At 38.9% G+C, this 9,396-nt stretch overlaps 1 protein-coding gene across 2 annotated transcripts in view; it reads right to left on the bottom strand.

Moving 5' to 3' along the window:
* The window catches only part of Gfm2 (G elongation factor mitochondrial 2), a 36,983-nt gene that overhangs the window by 26,845 nt on the left and 742 nt on the right, over positions 1-9,396 (bottom strand). Inside the window, exons 2-6 of one of the 2 annotated variants that reach the window (XM_031360657.1) lie at positions 6,659-6,742; positions 5,543-5,627; positions 3,233-3,290; positions 2,623-2,720; positions 729-854 (exon numbers count right to left, since the gene is read on the bottom strand). In XM_031360657.1, coding sequence (XP_031216517.1) covers positions 729-854; positions 2,623-2,720; positions 3,233-3,290; positions 5,543-5,627; positions 6,659-6,724 — 433 coding nt within the window. In that variant the 5' untranslated portion in view covers positions 6,725-6,742. Of the gene's footprint in view, positions 1-728; positions 855-2,495; positions 2,721-3,232; positions 3,291-5,542; positions 5,628-6,658; positions 6,743-9,396 lie in introns of those variants that run through there. The other variant, XM_031360658.1, reaches the window with a different exon arrangement.

The raw sequence follows: 9,396 nt of genomic DNA, 5'->3' as shown, positions 1-9,396 counted from the left end.
ACCCACATTCACAGCAAACAAAGTGTGGGAGAGACAGTTGCTTCCCTCCATGTTCTGAGTCTAGAGATGCAGTTACAGGCTGAAAGGATTCAGGAAAAAAGGTGTTTGTTCTAAACATGAACAGACATTTTTTTCTTATCATTATTCTCTAAACAGTATAAAATAACTATTTATATAATAGTCACTTGTATTAAGATACTGTAGCTATACAAGAGGATAAATATAGGTTATGTGGAAATATACCATTCTATAAGGAATTTAAACATCTACAAATTTGGTATCTACATGGGATCCTAAAATCAATTCCTCACGTATACTGAGAGACAAGTACACACACATGGAGTATAATATAGCCTTAAAAGGAAGAGATCCCTGTTAAGTGAAGACTTCAAACTAACTGAAATAAATAAGCCAATCACAAAAAGGCGAACATGGTGTGATTCCACTTACAGGAGGTGTCTAGAGCCATGCCATGGGCAGATGTAAAGCGCAGCTCAGTGGGGAGGAGCAGAGGCGAGCTGCTGCTTACCAAGGATAGCTTCAGCTCTACAAGATGAAAAGCTCTGGCAATCTGTACTACAGTGATGTGAATGCAGTAAATATGTGAAGCTATACACATAAATGATTCAGACAGGAGATGTCATGGTTCTGACCACAATTTTTAAAAACAACCCACAGAAATAGCCTAAGCGATGTAGCTTCTTTGCGATGACAAAGATTCATCATACCTGGGGTATCAATCAGATTGACTCTATACCCTTTCCAGTCAAGAGTCACAGCTGCTGACTGGATGGTAATGCCCCTTTCTCGCTCTTGAGCCATGAAATCCGTCACTGTGTCTCCATCATCAACATCTAATCAGGAAAAAGAGGCCACAGTTGAGTTCAAAGCAAGTACATCATACTGGTTCTCAATACACCTCCCCCCAGGATAGCTGAATATGCTGAGAAAAAGCCACTTAAATTATTTAGTTTAATACTTAAAGTTCTTTGTTTCTCTATATAAAACCTTTGTGAGAGAAAAGCATTTTCATCGAGATTAGTAATTGTGTTGTGAAAGTTTTTTTGTCTTTAATTCAACTAAACCACACATCCTGCACTTTAGTCCTAGTCTGATGTTTCTTGTTCCCTCTGTGTGCCACATCCCTTGCTAGGAGGTGGAGCAGAGCTCACTCAAGTCCACTCATCAGGCTCCCTCCTAACTTTATGCTTATTCCTGCCACCTTGATTATCCTGGCTTGTACAGTAAATCTCACATAACAGAATTACCCTTGCCAGGTTGTCACGAGGACAAGATGAGGCAGGATATAAAAGCTAGTCCAGTCCAATAAAGTCAGATAGCAGCGGCATGCATGAGGAATGGAAAACATTCCTCCCTAGTTAAGTTAGCATCTACAAAGGCTCTCACTGCTGTTCTCCAGAGCCGGAGTCGTCTGCAAATAAAGCTAAGGACAAGTCTTCAGTATAAACCCATGCTTAAACTTAATCCTAAAAGCTGACTCCAGTGATTCTTGAGTAACACCTTTTATTCTGATTAAATTTATAGGCAACGAATACATGAAAGTTATTTTTACAATTCAAAATTCATGAATATAGGATATCATACCATTATACTAAGTACTTATATCAATAGAAGACCCCCAAAATGGCATCTAGCTTCCCATTACTCTTTCTCTCATAAACAGTCACTGACATACATACTCACACTTTCACACACATTCATATACTCACATATCTTCTCACACTCACAGACACACTCACACAGCTCTATTCCCACCCACTCACATGCTCACATGAAAATAAAAAAATGGACCAGCTGGGAAGAAGGGTTGAGCAGGATGTGTGGTGTGAGTGAATATGTATGAAAATACAGTATCTGCACATATGGAGCTGTGAAAAAACAAACAAGGAACACTCAAAAACTGATGCAAATAAAACCAAAAAGCTGCTCTGGGGAGCCATAAGTGTGGACCTACTAAGAAGTAACTCCAGTTTGCAAAAGCTATAATCGAGCAGTAGACTGTAGACCTTAGAAAACCAACACTGAGCTAAGGAATGACAAAAATCATCCTTTTCCATATAACAATTTGAGCTTAACTTTCCAGGCTTTTTCTTCTTCTAGAAATTAGACAATAGAAGCATGTCAACTATGTGGCTAGGGCACACACACACACATACACAATCATCATCACCTTCTTTCTCTTCCTCCTCCTCCTCTTCCTTACTGGTAAACTCTATTAACTGGGAAAACATTATACTTGGAGTTACATATCTAGGGCTTCCCTGACCCGGGCAAAGAATGTCCCTTATGTGAAACGTGAACACTGTGCTCAGTCTTCTTATTGGGTAGCTCTTGTAGAAAGAAACGCCTAATGCTAAGCATGGTTCTGTCCTACAGCCTTCCAGTAGACGAGTATCAAATGAGACCCATGACAGCCGTGGGGGACTCAATGCTGAGCTGAGTCTCGGAAGACCTTCCAGTGATGTTGCAGCTACCTTATCTTAATGTTGCAGTTTAGACATCAGAGACTCCATGCCATACTCTAGTTGACATCTTAACCAAAATCTTTTCCAATGATGCTTTTGCTAGCGGGGGCTGGGGACAGGAGGAATCCATTCTAACCTCCCAGTGATCTTGTGTATCCAGAATAGTACAAAATTCTTTCTGTGGTGGTAGTTTTGCCTGCATCAATATGAGCCATAATTCCAATATTACGAATTCTGTTTGAAAGGGAGAAAAAAGTATGCATTATGAGGTGTATATTTCAACCAAAATATGTATGCTATGCAAATTTTAGAGGTGATTAGTATTCCTACTATATATGCAATTATGAACAAAGACAAATGCAAAACCTATTTTTGGATCTATTATCTGTATTCATTAGGTACATATAATAAGGGGTGCACTATGACATTCTCATACATGTATATGATATATTTTGCCCATATTCACCCCACCACCCTGTCTTACCCATTCCTGTTGATGTACCACACTATCATACAGAATAGCTAAGTAATAAAAGGGCTAATCACAATCTTAAAAAAAAATCTATATTCATTTTTGTTACATTAAAAATTCTTAATATTTAACTGAGAAAAAAATCTTTTGAAATACATACTAACAGTTATAGAGAAACAACAGAAACTACAAAAGTCACTAGGGAAGACTGTCAGAGAAGACTTCTGCACTTCCTCAGCAGCCTGTAGAAAATCAGTCTAATGACAGTACTTACTTGGCCACAGGAGGGTTAATGATGGAATGAAGAGATTTGACATCACTTCCTATGATGCCTAGTAGGAAAAGAATTCAAATTAAACTGTTAAATTATTAAAAAATTTTTCTTTTAACTTATAAATGAAAACATAAAAAATAAATTAAAGCATATACAACATTCCAGATCAAACTAAATCAAGCTCAATAACATACACTTATTTAGGATTCATTTTCTACTAGTAAGAAAGCTGTGGTTGATGGTACAAGTTCTAGATACAAATTTCTTTTATTAACTCCCACCTACAGAACAATTTCTAAACCAAATCCTTAAAAAAATACAGATTATTCCAGGCAGTGGAGGTTCACACCTCTAATCCCAGCAGTCAGGACGGAGAGACAGGTGGATTTTTTATGTGCTTGAGGCTGGGCTAGTCTACAGAGTGAGTTCCAGGAGAGCCAGAAATACAGAGAGACCATATCTTGAAAAACAAAACACACAAACAGATTTGTTTCAATCAGTTACTTATTACACCTCTACTTACAGAATGGTAGAATTGGTGTTCATAACAATATGATAGAAGGTAACAGCAGATCCTAAATAAAAGGAAAAACCTAACCATGTAGACATGTAAACCTGCATTTTTAAGTCTTGATAAATTCTGAGTGAGCAACTGCTAGTGAGCTGCCATGCAGGTCAGAACCTCTTTTCCTTCAGCAATGCCAGCCCGACGGACGCCTTTAGAGACAGCCAGCCAGCCTGAGTGCAGTCAGTCAGAAGATGAAAGAGCCCAACACTGTTTAGTGTTTCTTCTTTTATTTTAGTTATTTAATGCTTTCCTTGGTTGATTTGGTTTGACTTGGTTTTTATGAGGCCATGTCTCACTATGAAGCCTTGATTGGCCTGAGACTTGAGATGGAGATCAGGCTGGCCTTGAACTTACTGAGCTCCTCCTTCCTCGGAACGCTGGGTGAAAAGTCTGCAGCACAGCACTAAGGTTTTTGAGGCAGAGTCTTGTACAGAGTCCTGCCTGGAGTTAGACTCTCAAGCCTCCTTCCTCAGCCTTGTTTGTACTAGAGTTTTAATACGAATCGCCACACAGTCATATAGTTATTTCTTTTCTTTTCTTTTTTAATTTGGTTTTCCTAGACAGGGTTTCTCTGTATAGCTCTGGCTGTCCTGGAACTCACTCTGTAGACCAGGCTGGCCTCGAACTCAGAAATCCGCCTGCCTCTGCCTCCCAAGTGCTGGGATTAAAGGCGTGTGCCACCACCACTTGGTATATGGTTATTTCTTACATGAAAAATGTCAATAGTGATCACTCCATGCTAGCTTAAGAAGGAACAACAGTTTTACTTGTGAATATAATCTCCTTTCATGCTATTTAAACCAAGTATTTCAAATTTCTAAAATAAGAACAGATTTACATTTTTAAAACCTCATTGGGCAGTCTAAAGACAAAAGGACAAAGTACACAGCACAATTAAATTAGCTGAGGCAGAGCACAAAGCCTATATCCATACATGCATCCCATAACTTGTAAATCCTTGTACGTCAACAGCCAATCAGTAATGTTTCATCTCTTTATTTGCATATGATAAACTGGGTCACAGGAATGTCAACAGAGTTAAGCTAAGTTTAATCAGTACTATTTGTTTTTTGTTTGTTTGTTTGGTTGATTGGTTTTGGTTTTTCGAGACAGGGTTTCTCTGTATAGCCCTGGCTGTCCTGGAATTCACTCTCTAGACCAGGCTGGCTTCGAACTCAGAAATCCGCCTGCCTCTGCCTCCCAAGTGCTGGGGTTAAAGGCGAGAGTCACCACAGCCCGCCTTAGTACTACTTGTTTACTTCAAACAAAGAGGCCCCAAGGAAGAAGTGTTCAGTTCCCAGGCATTCCAGAGTCTAGCAGTCAAGCCTCTAATCTAAAATATTCCAGATAAATATGTAAACGAACTTCTAAAATTCTTCAAAGTAAATTATTCTAGTAAATAAATCTCTATTGACAGAAAACATGCTAACATAAAGATCAGCAATAAACTAAAAATAAGTAGATTCACATACTAAACTTAGAAGCCAGCTGCTAACCCCACCCACTCTCCCTTTGCTGAGCCCCTCAGAAGCCCTGGAGAGGAGGAACAGAACTCCACTGGTACCCATCCGCCTCACATCTACCAAAACCCTCTCACCTAGTAATCTCATGGAAGTAGCCAAGAAGTTAAAACAGATTGGAAACCTCTAAAAAGCAAGATTCTTCAACAAAAGAAAAGGAAAGATAATGTGAGAAGGAGAGAACAAGGTTTTAGGTAAATTAGAAGAATTTAATATTTGTACCTGGTGGGGAACTGTAGTTTCTTCTAAAAGGCACCTGAGTCTTTAATCTTTTTAAATTTGCTTTTATTTTACAGTAACACATAGTCTAGGAGAGACAAAAAGAAATTGACATTAATTTTACTCTAGCAATACACATCAAGCATAGAAAACAGAAAATACATATTTTTGCTGGGTGTAGTGACATATGCCTATAATCCCAGAAATCAGGAAGCTAAGCAGGAAGATCTTAAGCTTGAGGCTACAGAACAAGAATTTCTATATGCTCTTTCAGTGGAAATATATAGTCCTCAGATTGCTGCTTAAGTAATTTTAAACTAGCAAAATAAACTGACAGCCTACTGACCAGGCCTGCATTGCCTGGGTTACAGGCTCTCCAACGCTCCCTGCTGGGTCACTGCTGAAGGAGAAACAGCCCAGTCTCCGTAGGTCAGTGACAGAGGGCATGGCTCCATTTGAGGATTCATATTTGCAATGCATAATCAAAGTAAGAGTTTACAAAATATATATAGATCTCGTGTTAGAATAAAGCTTACAGGAAGCTGCTCTCATGAAACATGAGGCAAGTGCCAACCTGCCTCAGAAATTGGCTTCCAACAGCTCTACAGAAGGTTGTACCTCACTATTTAATAATGATGCTATAGCTTGACATAATGGCACAGAATTTACTTCACAGGTATTTCAATGTACAGACCCACATACAAGTGTGTGTACACACACAGAGGAGCATGGGGGGGGGAGAGAGAGAGGGGTGGGAGAGAGGGGAGGAAGAGAGAGAGAGAGAGAAAGAGAAGCACACTTAGTTAACTGTGTAAGGGTGAGCATGAAGTACTGCCATTCTTGGAAGAGACAAAAAAAAAAACAAAAAACAAAAAACAAAAAAAAAAACAAAAAAAAACCAAGCCTCCTCCAAAACGCTCAACATTTTATTACCTCGTGAGAATAGCACTTCATTTTGTCAGACGCTCTTTTTTACTGCTAAGGAAATTTTTAAGTTGCATTTCCAATGAAATTAAGGCAGTCTGACCAAACCAAATTTGGGATGATGAACTATAAACTCAGCCTCTGGGAAAAAAAATAATTAGACTAAATACAAGCATTTTTGTAAGAAACACTTACATTAAGGTGCACACCGAACGTTTTCTGATGATTCACTGCAAAAATCCTCCAGTTGGTGAACATCATGGTCCTCTAAGATGTTCTCTATGAAAAAAGAGACAAACAAAATTAAAAAATTAAACATATATAAGTCAGTAAGGCACATATAAGAAATAGAATTGTATGTTTTGGAAAGTAATTTGGAGTAATTTTAGCTACCAAAACCACAATGCATCATGAAAAAGTAAAACTCTGTATTAAATAAAACACACAGGGCTGGCGAGATGGCTCAGCAAGTAAGAGCCCTGACTGCTCTTCTGAAGGTCCTGAGTTCGGATCCTAGCAATAACATGGTGGCTCGCAACCACCCCTAATGAGATTGGATGCCCTTTTCTGGTGTGTCTGAACACAGCTGCAGTAAATTACACCAGAGGGAACAGGGCTGGAACTAGCAGCTAGGGAGCTGGGGGTGGGGGTGGGGTTGGGGGGGAGTTGGGGGGGGTCCTGCAGAAGTCCTGAGTTCAACAGCAGCCACACACATGATGGCTCATGGCCATCTGTACAGCTACAGTGTAATCCTACACATAAAATAAATAAATAAATCTTTAAAAAAAAAAATCCATACGAACACAGTTCTTACTTAAGCTTAAACTGTCCCCCTTTTGTAAAAAAAGGCATCTTAATACCTTTTTTTTTTTTTTTTTTTTTTTTTTTTGGTTTTTCAAGACAGGACTTCTCTGTATAGCCCTGGCTGTTCTGGAACTCATTCTGTAGACCAGGCTGGCCTTGAACTCAGAAATCCGCCTGCCTCGGATGTTGTATATTTTTGTTTACTTCAACCCCCGCCCCCCTACCCCATCCCTTGTAGCCTTAGAGTTGGATCGAGTCTGTGTGAGCACAGTAATTGTCTTTGTTCACTGCTTTAACTCAAATACCTAAAAAAGCAATTTTAAACACAATTTTTATTAAATGTGTGGGTTTAATTCTCATGCTCTATCTGTGCTGCCATAGATGAAAGACCGAAGCCTGAGATTTCTAGTGATTTATCCAAGATTTCAGAAGACCTGAGATTTCAGCAATCTTCTAGTAGTAAAACAGATATTTTTTAAAAAGACTCTATTGAAATGGAGCATATAGGCAGGAAATTGATATACTGTAGGTGTTTGTCTCCATGGGTTTTCAGACTCTGGACACACATATTTAATCAACTTCCAGACTAAGAATCCCTTTAGCTGAGCCTGATTCCTTCTCTTTTCCCTGCCTTCACTACAGTCACCCCCCCCCCCACACACACACACAAACACACACACGGCATACATTCATAGGGACACACATGTATAAAAAAGTTTTAAGTCTTTTAAAATTCCTTGTGCCTGAAATAAGTTTTGTAATAAAAATAAGATTGGTAGCTTGAGATCTTCTATTGAGCATAAAGAGGAAAAGCAAAAGTAACCAATAAGGGCTGATATTAATAGCATTTTACTTAATTCATACATCATACTTTTGCAGAAGTGTTAGATATGACACAAATTCAAAATTCAGGATGTTATTTAGGAGGCATCAGTACATAATAAATGTTGTATGTAGACAATACATTTGGAATACAATCTAGAAACATCTCTTAGGGTGGGAAGATAGAATTAGTACAACAGTAGGAACCTTTAATCCCAGCACTTGGGAGACAGGCAGGCGGATTTCTGAGTTCGAGGCCAGCCTGGTCTACAGATCGAATTCCAGGACAGCCAGGGCTACACAGAGAAACCCTATCTTGAAAAACAGCACCGTTGTCACTTGGTGCTGACAGTTCCCCTTTCCTATGTTATGTCTCAGCAACATTGTTTCTTCCTTTTTCTTCAAGACAGGTTTTCTCTGTGTAGCCTGGCTGGCTATTCTGGGACTCACTCTGTAGACCCACTCTGTAGGTTAGCTACCAACTCAGAAAACCAACTGCCTCTGCATCCCAAGTGTTGGGATTAAAGGCATGTGCCACCATGCCAGGCTAGTTTCAGTAACATCTTAAACTCTGCTTACATAGGAGTATATTTTATGACTGTTCTTAAAAAAAAGTCACATCTTTTTTTATGTATTGAACTTTATTGACATGACTAAGTGTATTACATTTGTTTGTTTGTTCCATGTGCCAGTGAGAAAACATGCATTTATGCATAGGGGTCACAGGACAACTTTTGACAATTGGTTTTCTTCACCCTGTGTGTCCCAGGGATCAAGTCAAGATTGTCAAGCTTGATGGGAACTGCCTTTACCTTTTAAACCATCTTGGTGGCCTCAGTCATATAGTATGAAAATTCTGCATAACTGATTTAGCATTGCCTCCCATGTCCTGGGCATCAGATAATTTTCTGACACCTTTGATCTTGTACTTTAAGCCCAGGGAAGACTTGGTAAATGTGGATCTAAGGACCTGTTGTGGTGCTGAGGTCAAACCCAGGACTTGGCAGAGTAGGCAAGGGCTGTACCTGGGAGCTGCATCTCAGGATTAGTAAGTGTTTACAAAGTAAAGGTGCCTGCATCTGTATCAGGCAGCTTGCTTTCGTACAGCTTTTATGTATTTTATTTTCACATATTTATTGTTCAAAAATCAGAATAGACAGCTTTTGTTGTCAATAAGAAACTACCAAGTTTCTGTGCGATATCTATCACACTTAATTTTAAATATTTACCTAAAGCATATTTCTGTTTTAGTTTTTTAAAATTTCAATAAATGTACTTTCATTATATCTTATAGTTTTGTCTGTTTG

Source organism: Mastomys coucha, unplaced genomic scaffold (genome assembly GCF_008632895.1).
Source record: "Mastomys coucha isolate ucsf_1 unplaced genomic scaffold, UCSF_Mcou_1 pScaffold8, whole genome shotgun sequence".
Lineage (NCBI taxonomy): Eukaryota > Metazoa > Chordata > Mammalia > Rodentia > Muridae > Mastomys > Mastomys coucha.
This window is presented reverse-complemented; position numbering and strand designations above follow the sequence as displayed.